Source organism: Glandiceps talaboti, chromosome 18 (genome assembly GCF_964340395.1).
Source record: "Glandiceps talaboti chromosome 18, keGlaTala1.1, whole genome shotgun sequence".
In the NCBI taxonomy this organism is placed as follows: Eukaryota; Metazoa; Hemichordata; class Enteropneusta; family Spengelidae; genus Glandiceps; species Glandiceps talaboti.
Window position 1 is genome coordinate 3,917,470 of NC_135566.1, and position 20,141 is coordinate 3,937,610.

Consider the following 20,141-nt stretch of genomic DNA (forward strand, 5'->3'; position numbering starts at 1 on the left):
ATTGTAACGATTACGTGTTTTTAAATCAGTACAAAAATTACTGTACAGCCGCTGTTTTTACTCATTTATAGCAAATTTGTCGAATTGTATCCTTTGAATCCGGTGTTAAATCGTCTTGATATATTCATTAGTATTGTTTTATTTGCACTCTCTTATTTTAAAGTGTGTCACTTTTCTGCTAACACGTATTAATCTGTCTTTATACTGTAGTCTAACGGTGTACATGACAAGTTTGATGTGGGCAGTACTTGGTATTGGTAAGATCGACATCTTCGATTCTGCATTTAACGTAGTTGACAGTATTGGGAAAGTACTCGTTGCTATCTTCAGTTTAATCGGTGTAGTCGTTTTGATTAACACCCTGATTGCCAAAATGAGCGACAGTTACAACCGTATTGTGGTAAGTTGACAACTCGTACAGTAAAAGTTGTATAACATCGTTAGGGTATCTTTAATGCATGTTGTGAATGAATTACATGATAACTATGGTAACTACATTCCAACAGCAATATTTGCAGGGGTCATGATTCTGTTATGATAGGAGACGTAGTAAAATCTGAAAGTTGTCTCAAGCATGTGGTTTGATAAATAACATGAAAAAATAAAATTATACCCAAATTACCAACAAACTCAATACTGAAATGGTTCGGTAGTACACGACCAATTATCAAGAAAGAGAAACCAAAGCAAACAAGACATATCATATCAAGTATAGTAGTTTAGTCATCCTTCCCATCAATTAGAAATTAAAAAAACAAACCTGTGTGTGAATGGTTACAAATATATTTTGAGACTATGATATCTGTACCTCCATTTCACACAAAAAAACCTTAGGAGAGTAATAATTGTCATTAAAGTCATCAAAGAACAAGTTTTAAGACCTTTTAGCAGTTGTTGTTGCAAATCAAGTGAGACTATAGACTGGAAAAGTCGGCATTTTTGGTTCCCTTGAAGTATAATGTTCAGAGATTTTCAAAGTTCCTATAGTAGTAAAATCGTTTTACTAAAAATCTGAACTGGAATCTTAGCTACATCCTGGCTGGTTTTAATTAGTTATTGGCACAATTACTTGAGGCGATTCACCAGCTGTCATCTATCTACCATAAATGGGCGCTGGCAAAATCATCTAGTCTTTTATTTTCGCGCAAACACAATCACCCAAGATTTTGCATTATTCCAAAACTTATCTATAAGATCGCTGAAAATTGTAAAAAGAGAAAGGAACCGACTTTGCCTGTCTGATACATGTACTATAATTCACACTACTTCGATTGTTATTGTTGATTTTTCATATATACAACAATAAAACCATTGTATAGGATGTGTTTAAACAATGCAATATTAATATTTGTTCTATTATGTAGGTGAATGCTACAGTAACGTTCAACTTTGTCAACGCCCAATTGACAACATCCTACCGTCATCGTTCTTCAGCCCCAGTACCGTTCAACATTTTGTTTGTTCTGTTGAGCTTGGTGATGTGGTCAATAAAGCAGTTGAAATTTTGTTGTCAGACGAAAACTTGTCGGATGAAGGTCAGTGCTTTCTCGATTGAATTTTTAATACAGATGATCACTGGCTTTGGAGTTGTCATCGGCTTTCTAATCTAGCGATCCTACACCAACTTGTGACGCCACGCCAAATGAGTTTTTCAGCACCAATACTAGTTCTGAGTGTGAAATTACCACGAGAACTGTATTGAATCCAATTGGAGCGTTGTTATAAACCGATGACATTACTGGTACCCACGTGACTTTCAATAGCCAATTACAAGCACGTGTCAATGTGCGATGGATTACTAGTGACAATCTGATTTATCAGATTGAAGTCTGGTGCTGAATAACTTATAGTGGTTGGTGAAGAATCGTCAGTTTAGAGAGCCCACAACTGGTTTCTCTGCTTAAAAGTCACTGGACTCAAGGGGTAAAACACGTGTCTCTACATTACACTATGTCTGTTAACATAGTGTGCTCCATGGAAATGCAAATCAATCCCATTCTTGCACTAAAATTAGGAAAATATTCAGGATCATCGGACAAATTTATGAAAATAGTTCAAAAATGACATAAAAAACAAGAATCCAATATGGGCATCGAACATGGTGTGAACTGTGCAAGAGAATAAACGATTACGTTTTCCATGAGAACAAAATAGTGAACACTTGAATTTCTTTTATTTCTAAATGACCATGAACAATCTGTCACTGGGCGATATTTCGAACGATGACTTATTAAAGTTAGAAAATATGCAATAGTGTGATTTCGAACATTATGGGAACACAGTACTCTATTTTTAGCAGTCTCAGAATTATAGATTATCGAAAGATCACATCGTGCATTTTCATACAAATAACCAATATCATTCCTCTATTCTTTTATACTAGGTTGATAGTAACGACAGTGTACCAATATCTGGTGATTTGACTGAAAGGAGTCGGAGCAGAGTTGACGACATGAGCCAACCATGGGAAAGGCACCTAACAGATAAAAATATGGACGTTATTTATGAAAATATAAAAAGGGAGTACCGCAGAAATAACCGTGAAATAAAGTGTTATGACATTGAACATGTTAGTGACAATTTACTACAGCGTGTGAATTCACTGGATTCAAGGGTAGGGATGTTGAAGAGAACGTTAACAGATACAAGGAATGCTGAACAAAAGTCCTGGACAGATCTGGAAATAAAATGGGGGGAACTTGATAGCATGATTTCTGATATTGTTGGTTTAAATCCGTTAACGCCCACTAGCCCATCGACCCACACACGCAAACGTCGGGGTCCCACGCTACGAATTCCCTAAACAGTAACTAGGAACGCTCGAAAAGTCTTTGTTTCTGTGCAGAAGTTTACGTATTTTGCGACATATTTCTTCCATCGAGTGAACGATGGCGTCATCATTGCAAATAAGCCAATGTCGTATCATGGTTGGCAACAAATAGAACCACTTATATCAGGGCATGCGTATCAGGTGGCCATTAAACTTTAAGATATTATCATTATTGACTCAGTGATTTTCAATGTACTTTGATTGTGGAAATGGTTACATTTTTAAACGCTTGATTCATTTATTTATGTAATATGTGTGTAGTTGAATGTCTTATTTTATTGATACTAATACTCTTGCTGCTCCGAAGAATAGTTGATTTCTGCCAATCACATTTGAAAGTTAATAAAAGACCAACTTTAATACGAATGATCTTCCCAGACTGGTAAAATGATTGACATTGTTGTAAAAAAAAGAATCTCGATTGGAAACCAACCAACCAGCCAGCCAGCCAGCCAGCCAACCAACCAACAAACCAACCAATTAAATTGTGATTACTGTAAATCTGTAATAGGTTGTTTTTATTCATCATCTGTTGTCAATACACAACTCTGATATTTACTGTCAGATCATTTCCTCACTTGGTTTCCTAGACTACATACACTCACATAGTAAACAACATTGGCATCACACACACAAACAACACAAAGTGTCCACGTGTTTAAAGTTGTATTGTGTAGATTTCAGTAGAGCAACGGACAGCAAGTTATAGTTACTTTACATGACACAATACAAAGAGTGCTCAGTAAATTTGTTTGTTTGTTTGTTTGTTTGTTTGAAATGTATGTTCTGTCATATTGTTATTCTTCCTACAGAACATGTACACAACTAACATAGACATTTAGTGTGTCACTGATATGTTTCATATTTGGATAATTACGGCAAAGATATGGTGAAAGATTCGTTTAAAACTTGTGGCCAGACAGGAAAGGGAAAGTGACGATTGTTTTATGCCTGGTCTAGAAAAAATATCTAGCTGGTCATGGAGATATTTCACTGAGTTGTTTCAGGTTATCAGCTGTTCCGTTGCCATGGAGAAATTTCACATAGCTGTTTCATACTATCAGCTTGTCCGTTGCCATGGAAATATTTCACGGAATGGTTTCAGACTATCAGCTGGTCCGTTGCCATGAAGATATTTCACTGAGTTGTATCAGGAACTGTTTGTCTTTGCTGAGCTAGGTAGGCTCGATGTCCTTCTTCTGTTCTATACTGATTACCTGTTATGACTGTATTCATACTTAATGATGGTGGAACTCGACGTGAATTCATAGTAGATCTAAGATGTAGTCCATTCCTGATAGCATTGATATGTGCATTCAACTGAGCTGTTTGATGTTTACTACGTCTTTCTTTTGTTCCCGTGGATTTTCCTTCCACTCCCAATAATTTTCCTGGTGAGTTTGTAGTTGTTGCTTCATTTGTATCATTACCACTACTATAGAATGTACACAGACCTATTCTCATTGGCAGTTCTTTTTTGTCTTTTCCACGCTTACACCCCTTCAGCCCATCCCTTCTGTCCCCAACCGTGGAACCTAACACAAGTGAACCAGTACTGCGAATAGAGTAGATATGTGCGAGGTAGTCTTGGAGGCTCGTTCCTGGTGATAATTTCCACAAACGATACGGTATTGGTTTATTCGAGTCCTTCGCTTGATTAAAAGCCTCATTTCCATGTCTCCCATCCGTCGAAACCATAGAAACACTCCGACTGCTACCGACACTCGCCGAGCTCTCACCTGACATTGGTCGCCCACTTGGTGTCCGATTATATCCAATATGATGCAGTTCCCTAGTTAATGACGGTGGAAGAGCATGCTTCCGTCCGGTGAATCCTCGGTAATCTTCTACGAGATGAACTGGTAGTGATAGGCTTGCGTACTGGTATCTCTGAATGTCTTGCACAATATCAGATTTGATATCAATAGATCGTCTTTGTTCGGCTTTCCTTTTCTCCGTCATTTTTGTCGATCCCTGATCTATTTTAGGCAGTGTAACACCTTCTTGTCGATCACAACCAGTTTGATGGTGTCTTGTCGGGGCTAGATTCACCGTCACCGCTTTCCGTCCTAAAGCCGCAGAGTTCTGACTCTCCTCACTGTCCGACTCTTCACTGTCTGCAAAACTGAAGTAGAACACCTTCGATTAGACCCAAGTAGAACACCTTCAATTAGACCCACTGTTAATTAATCATCGTTCGACTTTAGTACTGGCTAGGGACTCATTCTTTATGTAAAATGACACATTTGCATGTACAATTGAAGCGCATCAAATTGTATTTTGTAATTAGTTGGAACTCCTATTATAGTATAGCGAATGGATGGAATATGTTTTAGTATTTTCTGAATAGTGAAAAGCTTGACAGCATGACAGCATGACAACCGTTCTGCTGAACATCCCAAACACAAATATCTACAAAGTGAATATATATATATATAAATGAAAATAAACTCGGCCCATCTAGAATGCAATATACACTGGCAAAGTTGTTTTTGCAATACAGTTGGCATGGAGACCACTGTGTCCTCTGGGCCAATTTGATGCGTCATTGACGCACATCAATGGCACGCAAAACGTTGCTATTTCCGTATCTCTAAGTATGTGGTGACTGACAAAAAAACCCATATTCTTAGTATTTTGACCCACAACATAAAAATCAGTCTGAGACTTTTTATGTAAAAAAGACACTTTGATGGCGACATCAATGACCGTTCAGACTGTTTGATTATCACACTGTTACAGTGAAATTGGAGTTACCTTGGCGTTTCACTCATTGGCCACAATGGTTGTTTTTTACATTACATATCTATCTAGACACATTTCAACTCCACACTAACAATGACAGAGACACCATACACAGCAGGATCTCTTATCAGTGATTCACAGTGAAAAGCTTCTACAAATTGAAAAGATTACACATGGACTTGATGATTTTGATGGCGTATTGTTTACTTTAGTACTAATAACCAACATAACTTATCTGCTTCTACATCCCTACTGTGTGTGATACCTCTATGATCATTTATGTTGTCTGAGTGTGTGTGAGTGTGTGTGTGTGTGTGTGTGTGTGTGTGTGTGTGTGTGTGTGTGAAAACTGCCATGTCGCATGAGGGAAATACCAAGGCAACCCCAATTTTCCTGTAATGGTCTAAACACATAGTAATAAATTCGTGAGAGTATGTCTACTTTTGTAAAATATATACAGTTATAATATATAATTAGTTTGCTTCAGGTATGCAGAACTGAGAGGAAGAAGTAACAATATGACGTTACCTGATTATTATAGATCAACAGAAATCGTCGAAAGTTGTGTCGTCGAAACGCTACCAGTGATGTCAACAAAATGCCTTCTGAATTATAATAATTACTTTTAATCGATGCACGGTAGAAACACTATCGGGTGATAGGTCGGTTTTGGACTATACCATTAGTTCGTTGCTCACATAAGGTAGGGGTGGGTGATACAATACACTATAATCTTTAATTTAAATCAGCCAGGTTGGCATTTCAATGCAATTATTTACGTTAATAATGATGTGATAACTGTAACTTTTTAGAGTCCACTTCTATTTTTTTAAAACTTTTTCTTGATGAACGTGTATATGAAGAATGATTTACAAAAACACTGGATTTGTATATATATATATATATATATATATATATATATATATATATATATATATATATATATATATATATATATATATATATATATATATATATATATATATATATATATATATATATATATATATAAACTATTACGCTCTGCCACTGCGGTATAGAGCACTGTCTTAGCAGATTGATACTCACCGAGTTATATATATATATATATATATATATATATATATATATATATATATATATATATATATATATATATATATGTGTATATATATATATATATATATATATATATATATATATTTCGTTGTAACTATGTAAACAAAGAAAGCGTTCCCATGCCAACAAAGAAAGTGTATCCATGTCAAAGTCATTTTATGGTGATGCTCATGTTTACACCTGCCCTTTTGTACATAATTAGTACCTCACCGAGTTTATGATATGATGTATGCTTTATAATTATATATTTATTATGACAACAATGGTACTCGAGTCGGCAGGTGTTTTTTTTTGCGTAGATGCATTTACGTTTTTGTTGTGTGATTAAACATTCATGGATGCACCTATAGAAACAAACTGAACTCTGTTTTCAGAAAAAAGATTTGTTCAAACAAGACAGGAAGCTGGTTAATCTATGTGTGTGGCTGTGGGCAGACAATAGAAATTACAACAAAAACGGGCCCAGTTCACGTCTATGACCCCATTTAGATGTGTTCTCTCGATCTCAGACAACCAACGCCGGTGTCTGAATAGAAGTCAACCTCTTTATGGATAGCAAACAGTCAGTCAATTTTAAGTTCACGGGTTTGCTACTCCTAAATCAGCGCTTTAGAGTCTTTTAAAGATTACCATTTCTGTTATGGTAACTTCACAGAATTAAGTCTTATTCATACGTATTTTAATCTTTCATACCAGTCTTTGGCCATGGGACATGTGTATGTTATATACATGTACGTTGAATATTGTAATATGTATTTTATCATGTGATATATCTATTTGTGTGATATGTACAATCATGTTATACGTACATGCTAATACGTACATACTCACATTCAATATGCCTGCTTGTGTGAAGTAAGTGCACTAATTGCAATATCTGCACGCGTGATATACACTGAATCATGTGATAAATGCATGTCGACTTGTGCAATGTGTAGTGAATCAATCGATTTGTGTCCTTCCTTTTCTTTGCACCATATACCAACGTTGGTGGAGGGTCTATGGTGTAATAAATTGAATAATATGATGGCATATATTACATTCAAGTCATGTACGAAAACGTCTGACTATCTCTTCTCTGTCTGTGCTCACCTTGTTTTCACTGGTTTTACGCCAGCAATCGCTGCATCCAGAGTCTCAAACAGGAACCTGTAAAACAGAAACAAAAGAACTCTCGAATAAAACGCTATAATGACGTCAATAGCCAATGGAGAATCCCTAATACAACATTATCTTGTAGCAGGATACAAAATGGTATATAGTTGGTGGTATTACTTCTTGTTACTACCAAACCAGAGTGACTATAGAGTTTCAATTAGGTGACATGGTGGTTTTTTTTACATCTCACACGTTTTTTTGTTACAAATTACACAAACAAAACACAAGCACTGAGAGTGCGCACGCACGTGAAATGTTACAATTTATTTCAATGTCAACACAAATAAACAGTTTTGTGTTTCATCCTACTGACAGTAATTTTGATTTGTGTTCATCATATAAATATCAAATATTTAGTAACAACATTAGATTTCCAGAAGGATAAAACTAGAACGTGAAGAAAAAACACACGGAAATACAGAATACATGTATACATAGTTAATTTAAGAGAACGTTGAATGTCTTTATATGATTGAAATACAAGACTTGTTGTCATGACAACGATATAAAATGATGAATGTTTTATGGTTACTTTTAATATCGTAGGGCGTCACACTTGTTTGGTTTTTGAAAGGTTGAAATGAAATGAGGTCTTTATACAACGACAAACTCATTAAAATAGGTATTGTAGCAAGATTTAGTTCATTTGATTGTTTTATTACGCTTCCATTAGATCAATTCGGACTTTATATGACACGTGTCGTCAAAAATGTGTTGTTTGAAAATAATACTGCCATCATGTGATTCATCCATTTAATGCGAAGATGCAACATAGGCCTAACAATGAGATCATCACTCAAACGATTCAAATTAAAGGCGTTGTCATAGTTACGACACGTGGTAATTATTCGCACGAATGTGTTTTGCTTAGATGCAGCCAAACGTATCTTATTAACGAGATCTTTAAGACACTCTCGTGTTGTAATTATCATCACGAGATTACAGTAACACTCACTACATCTCCCTTTCTTTACAATATGTGATATTTGAAATACATCGAATTTCACCTTGTATACATGCAAGTAATTCTGAAATACACATGTTGTGTATTCAAAGGGGACACATTAATAACATGATTGGTGTCGACACTCAACAGACGTCTCGTTTTCACGACTATTGACTGAAACAGATCAGCTATCCATAGGCAGACATTAGGTATAGTCGGTTATGTAGACAAAAAAAATATCAACTGCACTGGAATCCGACATTGTCATATTTTCATTTGTAAATGTCACAAGTCCAAGTTCAGTGCAATGTCGTGGTACTATTGTTATACATCAAAATTGGAATAGATTTTCATTCAGGAGAGAATATTAAAACGTATCTGACAGTTATATTCTTTACCATTGTACTAATAATACTGAAACCCTACCTGACATTAATTTTGTCAGCAAATCTTTTTTCCCTAATCCATGCCATGGCGGCAAGGCCAAAATAAATAATTTACTTTGGCCCTGCAGCCATGGATTATGATACATTGTGTTTGAGTAAGGCAAGTACATAATGTGACTCCCTGGGCAGTTACCATAATGATGATGATGAGTGGCGTACGAGCTGACCGCTCGGCCACCGACAACCCTCTAACACTGATAAACCCTCTAACATCTAAAAATAATCAGTTGTTTGGATCATGAAAAATGGACCACTGCGACAAAAGATTATAGCATGTCATCCATGATTGATACACAAACCGTGCCATATACATATAAATGTCGAGTTGTTGTCGTTTCGTGATCACATACATTACGTTTTATACAGATAGTTAGTACTAGAAAGCTATTTCTACATCATTCATTCTCAGAATTATGTCGGAACAATATTACTTTAATTTTCACTTTTGATGTATGAAATATTACTCAATGTCGATATGCAACTACTATACAAAGATCCTCTATGGTTTCCTTGACGACAAATGTAAAAGTGGCGACAAATTATCATCTACTTTTCTTCGTCTTAGAATCGCCTGTAAAAATCATATAATCCTTAAAAAATGAGGAATATTTTGATATTAAATTCATTGTTACTCGTATGTGATTGCATGAATGTGATACACAGATACACTGCATGTATATCATCAAACTTGCTGTGTATGTTTAACATTTGAATGAATGGTTGATCCCGAAACGTCAGCTTGTTATCAACTTCTTTGGACCGAGGACAATTCAACTGACTTATTTCTACTGTTTATGGTTGGTTAGTGAGGATTTACCACTTTCTATTGTTTTAACCCCACGAATGTAATAATCTATTACAATGATTGTAATGCAAATTCTGCGAACGAGTTAAATGTCACAGCAATAGTAATTTACAAACGGTTTGAATTTTGCAAACGACTTCAATTTCCTTAACATCACAAACGATGTTACTATCACAAACAGATACACATTTCACTAACAAATGTAAAAAATTTATAAGAGTCTCAGAATTCACCATGGCGATGTAAATTTACAAATAGGCTAATGCAAGATGCATGATATAAATTTAGATAGGATGTAAATTTCTAATACCATGTAAATTTCACTGTGCCATACACTTTAAATTTCTCATACCATGTAAATTTCACTGTGCCATACGATGTAAATTTCTCATACCATGTAAGTTTTACTGTGCCATACGATGTAAATGTGCCATACAATGTACATTTCACTCTGCCATACGATGTAAATCTCTCATACCATGTAAATTTCACTGCCATACGACGTAAATGTGCCGATGTACATTTCACGGTGGCACTCTGCCATACGATGTAAATTTCTCATACCATGTAAATTTCACGGTGCCATGCGATGTAAATTTCTCATACCATGTAAATTTCACTCTGCCATACGATGTAAATCTCTCATACCATGCAATTTTCACTCTGCCATATGATGTAAATTTCTCATACCATGTAAATTTCACTGTCATATGATGTAAATTTCTCATACCATGTAAATTTCACTCTGCCATACGATGTAATTATAAATTTCACATACTAATGATACAATGTAAATTTCACATACGATATAAATTTCACATAGTACCATGTAAATTTCATATACGATGTAAATTTCACTACCTATAAACCCACACCTCTTTCCTATCTCACGCTTCCTCTTAGATTTTATTGCTTCCTGTCATTCGTCACTGCGCTATCATCATCAGTTGTCACCTTATTTCCTCGTCAAATAACAACTGTCTGTCTCAAGACGGAAAAAAACTGCTAATCACCATGGAAACGCAGAATGAGCTATGGTATCACTTAAAGACAATAACTTCAAAACCAATAAAGTCCACGCATACAAATCTTTGAAAGTGTTAGCTCGTTCATTTGTCTTACTAAAATGTATATATTGAAGGAATTTCACCAAAAATCTTCCTCTCTAGTTAAAAATAATAAAACGCTCAAAACAATATTTCAAATATTTTTTTTCAAAGATTCACCACCATTGTTCCAATACTAATAACGGAAATTAAAAGACCGTGAATTGAAGTGAATAGTCATCGAAAGCATCACGATTTGTCAGCTCTAATATCCTTGGCGACATTCCCTTTGTCTAATAAGCCCACTTTATCCTTGCAATTATAGAGACGACTGGATTCCTACCACGGACCAGCAAGCAGTTCCGTTTGCGACTTATTTCTCTCTAATTTTGCCAATATTAAAAACAAACTGAATTACAATAAATTCAGTAGGGAATCCACATGAGTTTCCGTCAGCACTTTAATGAAACACGAAATAGTCTAAATCAGTAGCTTGCTCGTATAGTAAATGGTTAATACGAATAGAAAATGAAATTTCCTGTTTATTAAAGGAGGTTTCGCCGATTCGTTAACGGTAATCTAGCGTTCGTAGGTGACGTGAATGTAGCACACGGTTGGACATCGTTATTGTATTTCGAGAAGTGCTTCAACGTCACGGTGTAGTTTTTGTCACACCGCCTTGCTCTGCCACCTGTTTCCAAATGGACACGCATCACTACACGGGCGAAAGGTTATTACGTTTATAACCCGATCAGTTTATCGTTGCCAGGGTTACCGTCATCAAAGTCTTCAAAAGACAAGACATAAAAAAGTAGACTAGATTAGCATAAGATGGTCAAGTATTTCTTAAGTTAAGAGGATTTCACTACGATAGAACCGTCTTTTATGTTGTCTTTGTTGTCAAGTATGTAACTAAATCACACCAGTGAATTTAACACATCAACATATCTACTTGGCGAGACTGGTGACGTATATGTATGAACCTCTCTCAAGACCGCCCTGGCCACTTTCGGACTATTACTAAGGAAATGAACAAACAAATCACGTTCATATCACTTCCGTTAGCAAGCGTACTAGTTTTTATTCGCTGTCTCGAAACATACGTTTGCAATGTTGCCAACGGTTTAAATCTAAAATCACCCCCTCCGCTCACAATTTTACTTTTTACGAAATATATTATTTTCAGTTACTTTCAATGCCAATAATTTCAGCTACAAAATTTATGTTTCATCCTAATAACAAAGACTGCTGATAATTTGTAGAACGCTATGTATTTATTAAAATACATGTATAGGAAAAAAATGTTGATAATCTCCGAGATCGGATTAGGTACCATGCACGTTATTTTCAAAATCTCTCTTTTGTTAGAATGTTTACCGCTGTCACTTTGATAATACTGAACTGAGTAATGAAGTACACAGAGATTCGCTTCGACGGAGTTAGACTAACGACAGTCGTTCGTGCCTTTTTTGCTACGTTTCATCTAAATCAAAGTCGGATAGGAACTGCGATTACGCGGTTATAATATTGCTCCGGATCGGAGCAAGGCAACGACTTTAGTTTTAGATAAAACGTAGCAAAAAGGCACGAACGACTGTCGAAAGTCTACGACGGAGTCTGCATCATTTCTGGTGATAATACACATAGTATATCGACCATTCGATCAAGCTAATAATAGAACATATGTACCACATTGTTCTGTATACTGTTAACACTTCGAATTGCAAAGAATGGACATCAAAGAGTAGTCTTTTAATATTGACTTATGTTTGAAAAAAATCGGAATTTCATTATGTCAATAAAAATATTCCACAAGTTAATGATTCAATGATTTAATAATTTACATGATTATCATCAGACAAAGTTCGTTTTAATTTAATACTGTATAAAATTGATTCATTTACTGAATGATCGATCAATACTGTAATTTCTATTGAATTCGCGAAACGGATATTTTGAGGTAAATTTAGTTACATTGTCGTCACATCACTAACAATTAAAACAATTAAAAAAATACTAATTAAATACTTATCCTACATTATGCTGCACAAAGTGAACGTAGAAGGTTACATGTGCCGCATAATCGCCCTATCACCGACTTAATGGGTTTACTACTCATGACAATGTTAGATACCATTAAATTAATTGAAACATATTTCATATCTCAGCTTGCCTTGACAGCTTTACAGCACTACATACATTTACATGTATATCAAGACTCGGTGAACCGAACATCCGCTTTGATGTCCAACTATTTCCTGTTATCGTTACCATAGCAACGACATCGTCCATTTTGAAGATTTCCACATACAGTCTTGAATGTTTAGATGGTTTTACGTCCAAAATATCTGATTCCCAGATTTTGATAAATAGCGGGGGGGGGGTAATTATAAGTACATTTCAGACGAGTTAATGTCTTGGACATCTTGTTAAATGAAATCGACATTGAAACGGGAGGAAACGGTACACAATCCACAGGAAATAGAGACAGATGTCAAGTGCTGTACATATAATAATCGATACATTTCTTGTTGAGTAATGTCTTGTTCGTGTTCCTGTAATACAAACACTAACGGTTGACATTCGAGATCTTAATATTTTACACTATAAACATTGCAACACTTGGCTGACTACAACTTACAAGCACACACTTCGGCTCAGATCGATTATGACACAGAGTGTTTCAAAATTAATACTCTTTGTATCTGACGAGTATCGTATAATGTCAGGTTTCACACGTCCATAACGTGTAGTAAACATGATAATTAGATACCAGCATGCCAATTACGATATTAATATAGTGTTACTTAATTACACTTCTCAGCGTTGCTATAGTGACACGTATTCAAAAGAGACGTGTTATTATGATAGGCTAAGCTATCATTTTCAGTTACGATGGCTTCTGATATGAAAACACAATTAAATCTATATACGTATGTTACACTTGGTTTTAATACAATAATGATGAAATTTGTATCTTGGGATATAGTAGCTATGTGTCTATATACGATATATACGATATATATATATATATATATATATATATATATTCTGAATATATATTCTGAATATCGTTTTATATATATATATATATATATATATATATATATATATATATATATATATATATATATATATATATATATATATATATATAACGATATTCAGAATATATTTCTCCAGCTGCACTTTTGGGAAGCACGGCGATTAAAATGGTGCACACGTGTAGCTTCAATGTCGTGTTGTATCTACGCTAAGCCGTAAGGTTTGGAGAAATTCATGTGTAGTGAACGACAGAAAAAAGATATTAACTAGACAAAGTCATTTAAATGATAAAAGATTACACTGTAGATTTTGGTCCCTTCTTTAAAAAAAACAAAAGGTCTCGGATACTTGTTTTGAAGCTGATGTAGCTCATATGATGGTTCATTTTGTACGGATCAGCCTCAGGAAATGGAACGCGAACATCTGTCTGACTACATGCAGATGATGAAAATCACTTGTAAATATGTCTTCGAATATATTTTTCTCGGTCGACTTAGCTGACATAGATATTTACCATAGTAACCACTTTGCTCGTATTTTCTTACCTGAATCGATGTAATTTAGGTTTGTACGGATCCGGTACATTGTAGCCTAAAATCAGAGGTTCTTCTGGTTCTTTACATACGTCACCTCTGGTATGGTGATATCTGTATTGGTCCATATACTTTGACGTGTCTTTGTAATGTCGGAACACATATTTCGGCTCCCTGTATGTACTGTATGCCAACCTGTATGGGAATTTAGGTCTTCGTTTTGGTCTCTTGAACTTCGAAGAGTCTTCAAACAGGTTCGGCGCCCACCCGGTCCAGCTATCGTGTTCTTGTGAACACATACATGGCAGTTTACATACTTGGTGAGTTAATAACAACTGACCGTCGATGTCTTCAAACGTGCAAATCGTGTCATCTTCGTTATCTTGTCGTTCCTCGCACTGTGTGGCATTATCAAGAGACGTGATTTCATCGACATATTCACTGTTGTCAGCTTCGTTGTTATCACCATTGCTTACTACATCGTCATACTCAATGTCTTCATCTTCTGGTTCAGACATAGTGTTGGTAAATATGCACTGCACGAAGTTGGATGGTGATGATTCGATGCCCTCTGAAAAGTGCCACTCAATTTATGGCAGTAAGATTATAAACATATCGAGTGAAGCATGTTTTAAGCGATGCAGATCTGTTTCCCAGCTCGTTGTATGTCAGTATATATGACTCCAATAATTTACAGCCGTGTAAGAGATAAATAACACGAGCGCCCTTCCAGTATGGTGCATTGGCAGCCTCTAACCATCTCGTAGGTTCATAACAATGAACTTGAGCTTGAAATGTCTGGTGATGTGTTGTTTCTGTCTTTAACGTCTTCCATATTGTAGGTTTGGTAAAGCCCAACTGAGAAGAGTAATGCACCGACCACCTGATGTACATGAAATATTGTCACGGTTTCGGTGGAACAATCTACTTCGCTGAAGGGGTGGCAGTATGCTTCAACTGATGCGCTAGCTGAACCTACGAATGCATCAGTAATGTACATTCATGGTGAGGCTTGTCCACGCATCGAGCAATAAACAAGGTTAATGTGAATAAGCTATTAGTAATTTATTTTACAGCTATGCCTACTTTATGTATTGGTAATTTTAGTAGTTGCCATGGTCAAGTAACAACAAAGCCGAGGTGACTCAGTCGGTCGAGTGAGTACTCGGTGTACAAATAGAACGTAAAAGATCCTTGAAACTCGGTGTACATAACACGCTTGACATGTATTGCCATTCTTGTTGAATAGAGCTCGTGTTTGGTCGTCAAAGGTGGCTTAGCGGATGAACCTTTAATCTGTTCATTTTCTAATTCGGAACACAAACATCCGATCTATTGTTTGTTAGCAAATTAACTGGCATTCGAGCTAAGATTCGTTGTCCCCTTTACATAACTGTACGTTGTTTAGTCTCAATTTTTCTATATTCTGTTAATTTGCATGACAATCGAATACTGCAATGTAAACATGACAATTCCTCTTCAACAGGTAGTTCCTGAGAGAAACTCTTTCTCGATTTTTTTATCTAACTAAATACATCAATGGAGAATTCGAACTGTGACAAACTTCAGACAAAGTCTGACGTTATACCCCTGTAGGGGAAAGTTTGTGACAGGCCACCTTTAGTCTTCATATTAATCGACTGTCAACAATCCAACTAATGAGAGCTTTATTTCAACTCACGGGGAGGTCACATCCAAATCATACAGCACCTGAAAATGTGTGGTCAACTCTGTTTATGGGCCAACCAAGAGGTGGGATATATATTTGGCGCTATGTCCACAAAGGGTAAGAAACCGAAGACAATCCGTACACAATGGTAGTGCAGTGTACATATACAAGTCATCCAAAGCTTTTCAGACTCGTATAAACATGTGGAGGGAGTGCTTTACAGGAGAAGTCAACCGAGTGAGTTTATCTTTGCAACTTTGCAGGAATGTTTTCGTCTCCGTATACAGTTCACATCGAGTTACGTTTATGCTTACTGGTCTACCGTGACGAGCCATTACTCTATTTTTGAGGAACATTCCACTTTGCCGAGGGGGTGTACTAGGTATGGGGGAAGATAATATAGAACCATGGAAGTATAACCGACCGTCAAAAAGCTGGTATTTGTATTTTCACAATATTCAGGCACATCACAAAAGTGAAGTAAGTTCATTTAGGGCTTCTTATAATCACTATCGTCCGGAAATATTAGGGCTATGCTGAAATAAAGCCACTTTTTTTCAATAGTTAAAAGTAGATCACCCAAATCAAAGTATTTCAACTCTCTCTTAGATTTTGGAAAATATCTCGCCTTTTTCGAAATGTCCTACTTCGTGATTGTTGATGCCGAAATTCTTCCCTCGATTTGTTTAGTGTGCAGCGTCCATGACGCAGATGGGGTTCCTTGGTTCTCCTCTTGTCCAACCCTAATTACGCTGTGAAAAGATATTGTGACAAACTCCACTGTAAAATATTTTACCCACAATACTGTTGAACATCACCTCCTTGAAGTCACACAAATCTCACCAGTGCACTGGGTTCTGTAAAAACATTTTCGACATTTACGAACGTCAACAGATTTTTTTTGAAAGACATGCATAATATTTGCAACGAAACTATGGAAAATACATGCACCTGTTATGACTCTGCCAAAGATGTAGATTACTCTGAATAGGTATAACAAAAGAAATTTACATATTAAAACCCTTCATACAAACTGGCTACCCAGGTTAGTGATATTTTGACATTGAAAAATGTTTTATTCAGAATACATATTTAATTTAGCTTTTAGTATTCAACATTTAGACCTTTATTTTTTTTTTATTGTTAAGCGTATTTTTGTTCTATATTATTTAAACATAATTATTATTCTTACAATATTGAGAAGTATGGATTTTGAAGAAGTTATAAAATAAGGAACTCTAAGCATACCGATCAGGGAGAGTTGTTGGCAAGATATTGTACAGTGAACTCGTGGAAAGTACACGGGAAACTCTGATATTGAACATCCAGACACTAGAATACTAGAATAGATTGCCTTTGAAAGCTAATAAGTGGTAGTGTTAGCAAGCCTTCGATAAGCGTGAAAAACTCGCTCCGTCACATCAAGGTGTTCGATTTGACCTTGTGTATGGCAGAACATACACTATAAAATTGAATACAGACACACTCCCCGGTATGCCAGCGTCTCTAGACCACCACACAACCAAAAAGAAACCTGAAATATCACGACCAACTCGTGAAAACAAACGACTCAACCTTACAGAGGCGTACAAGAAAACGTCTCCCTAAAGGAAGAAGTAAAAATAAGTAATAATAAAAAAAGTGAAAATAGCGGTAAACCAAGAGATCATGTCACGAGTGTATTTGACACGATGTTGACTAGACGGTGTCCAGCAAAAGAGAGAGCGAGAGAGAGAGAGAGAGAGAGAGAGAGAGAGAGAGAGAGAGAGAGAGAGAGAGAGAGAGAGAGAGAGAGAGAGAGAGAGTGAGAGAGAGAGAGAGAGAGAGAGAGAGAGAGAGAGAAGAAGAGAGAGAGAGAGGGAGAGAGTGGAGAAAAGTGTAACTATAGCTATCTGACCATGTCACCAAGACTCCGCCCCTCAGCAACTGCCTGGCATATGAAAAACGTGCTTCGATTAAGACGCGGGATATCTAGACCTGAAAAGCAGGGAAAAATCCGACTTTCTCCAGTAAGGTACCGAGACGAGCCAAATACATGCATTCGGGGGCGTGACACCCGCAAGCTTTCCGCGACAATTCAAGTATATAAATTCAAAGTATTAAATAATATCTTAATTTCATTTTAGACCAGGATAAGAGAAACCATCTGTAATGATGACGTCATATATGAATCAACTGAGACGACCCCCAAAAACTAAGTGATCATATTTAGCAAAACATATATCCATGGAAATGGAGTTTTCAAATTTATCAATTCATCCGAAGATATTAAAACATACACAGGACAATTTCATTGACAATCTGAGAAGTCATTTATTTTTAAACAAGGACGATATATAACGGATTTCTAAATACTCGATATATTTCACTTATACCTGGCCAAAGGTCGTACAGACGTCACATGTCGGTCAGAGGAGTTCTACAGTTACATCACAGACAAGAATGGTTACACGTACGAGTAGACAAAATGACCAACTAGATTGAAATTTTACGGTTTTAAATCTCGGCAATCCCGAAAAACACAATACCGCTCTACTTGTCTTCAAAGAGATGAGTTTTTTTAGCAAAATCATTTTAACATATTGTCCCTTACGTTTATACTCAAATGTTCATCAGTTTCATTTTCTGCTACTGCGAAGTCCAAAAGAAGGCTTGTGTATAACAACTTAGGAGTCTATTGCTCATTGTTCTCCAATTTAGCCGCAAAATTCATGTACCGTGTAATATGTTTACTTTCCACAGTCATGTTCATTTTTGCTCATTTCAAATATCCCTTCATTCTCATCACAGAGCTTTTTCAAACAATACCACTTTTCACTTATCGTCCAACCGTAAGGGGGCGTGATACCTCGTCTCACAACTATTTTTTGACAAGTCAAGATGCACAAACACATTCGATCAGTTCGATTACTCCTAGTCCGGCCCATAAACACAGTCGACCAGTTCGATTACTGCTAGTCCCACTCTGTAAGGTACGCCGTGACAGTGCGCCCTCAGACAACAGTCAACTTTTAAACCATCTTATATTTATCACGAAAAACACAATCTACGATTGCAAATTAAAGAAGGTTATGCCCTATTTCAATCTTGTAAAAGTATTAAAATTGTCCATATAGCCAAACAGATTGGGAAAACTTTGACATTTCATTACAGTCTAATACCCACTATAATAAGTTACTTCTTTTTTGTGTCTACAGCTTTGGGTTGTAACTTTTTGTTTTTCCTTGAATAAAAAAAAAGTTCGCTCGTACAGTAGTCTGAAATAAATACCAGGATGTTGCAATGTTCTTCTCTAAATCATAACACTTGGTGGCGCTATTGGTACAGATCACACTGGAACACAGCGTACTTGATGATAAAAGTGTACGTTATATAAACATCAAAAAGATTATGGACAAATTGTTCAAATTGTAACTTTAGTCCAAACACAGGCTAGCATCGCAGACATTACCCTTATATATGTTGTATACTCCTGTGAATACTAGTATATCCTCATTATTCATTATTTCTTATGTCCATCGTTAACTATAATGAAAACTCATCTGTGCAAGTTCAGTCTAAGTTAATGGATTTAACTTTGTATTGCACCGAAATTTAATTAGTTTACCAAACTTTTGAGAATTGGGGAAAATTGTCTGAAGTCACGCATGCGTCGTAACTTCAGAAAACACTAACGAAGCCAAGGTGGATACCTGGCGAAAGCTTTGGTGAGCTAATTAAATTTCGGTGCAATACGAAGTTAAATCCACTAACTTAATCGTTTAGTATGTATTTCACTGACCATTGTTGAATATTGTCAGGGATCACATGAACTATCATT

The 20,141-nt window shown here is 36.0% G+C and overlaps 1 protein-coding gene across 1 annotated transcript; it reads right to left on the minus strand.

The window, feature by feature from the left end:
• Nucleotides 1-3,967: 3,967 nt before the first annotated feature.
• LOC144449259 (uncharacterized) lies at nucleotides 3,968-15,170 on the minus strand. Its single transcript, XM_078139772.1, has 3 exons — nucleotides 14,665-15,170; nucleotides 7,766-7,822; nucleotides 3,968-4,955 (listed from the first exon to the last, which is right to left on the minus strand). The coding sequence occupies exons 1-3, from the start codon at nucleotides 15,168-15,170 to the stop codon at nucleotides 3,968-3,970; spliced, it is 1,551 nt and encodes a 516-aa protein (XP_077995898.1).
• Nucleotides 15,171-20,141: the final 4,971 nt, after the last annotated feature.

Excerpts from the sequence above, each read along its gene's own strand:
- LOC144449259 (XM_078139772.1), bottom strand. The coding sequence starts at position 15,170 with ATGTCTGAACCAGAAGATGAAGACATTGAGTATGACGATGTAGTAAGC. Across the intron at positions 7,823-14,664 it reads CCTAAATTACATCGATTCAG|GTTCCTGTTTGAGACTCTGG; the intron begins GTAAGAAAATAC and ends TCTGTTTTACAG. Across the intron at positions 4,956-7,765 it reads GTAAAACCAGTGAAAACAAG|TTTTGCAGACAGTGAAGAGT; the intron begins GTGAGCACAGAC and ends GTTCTACTTCAG.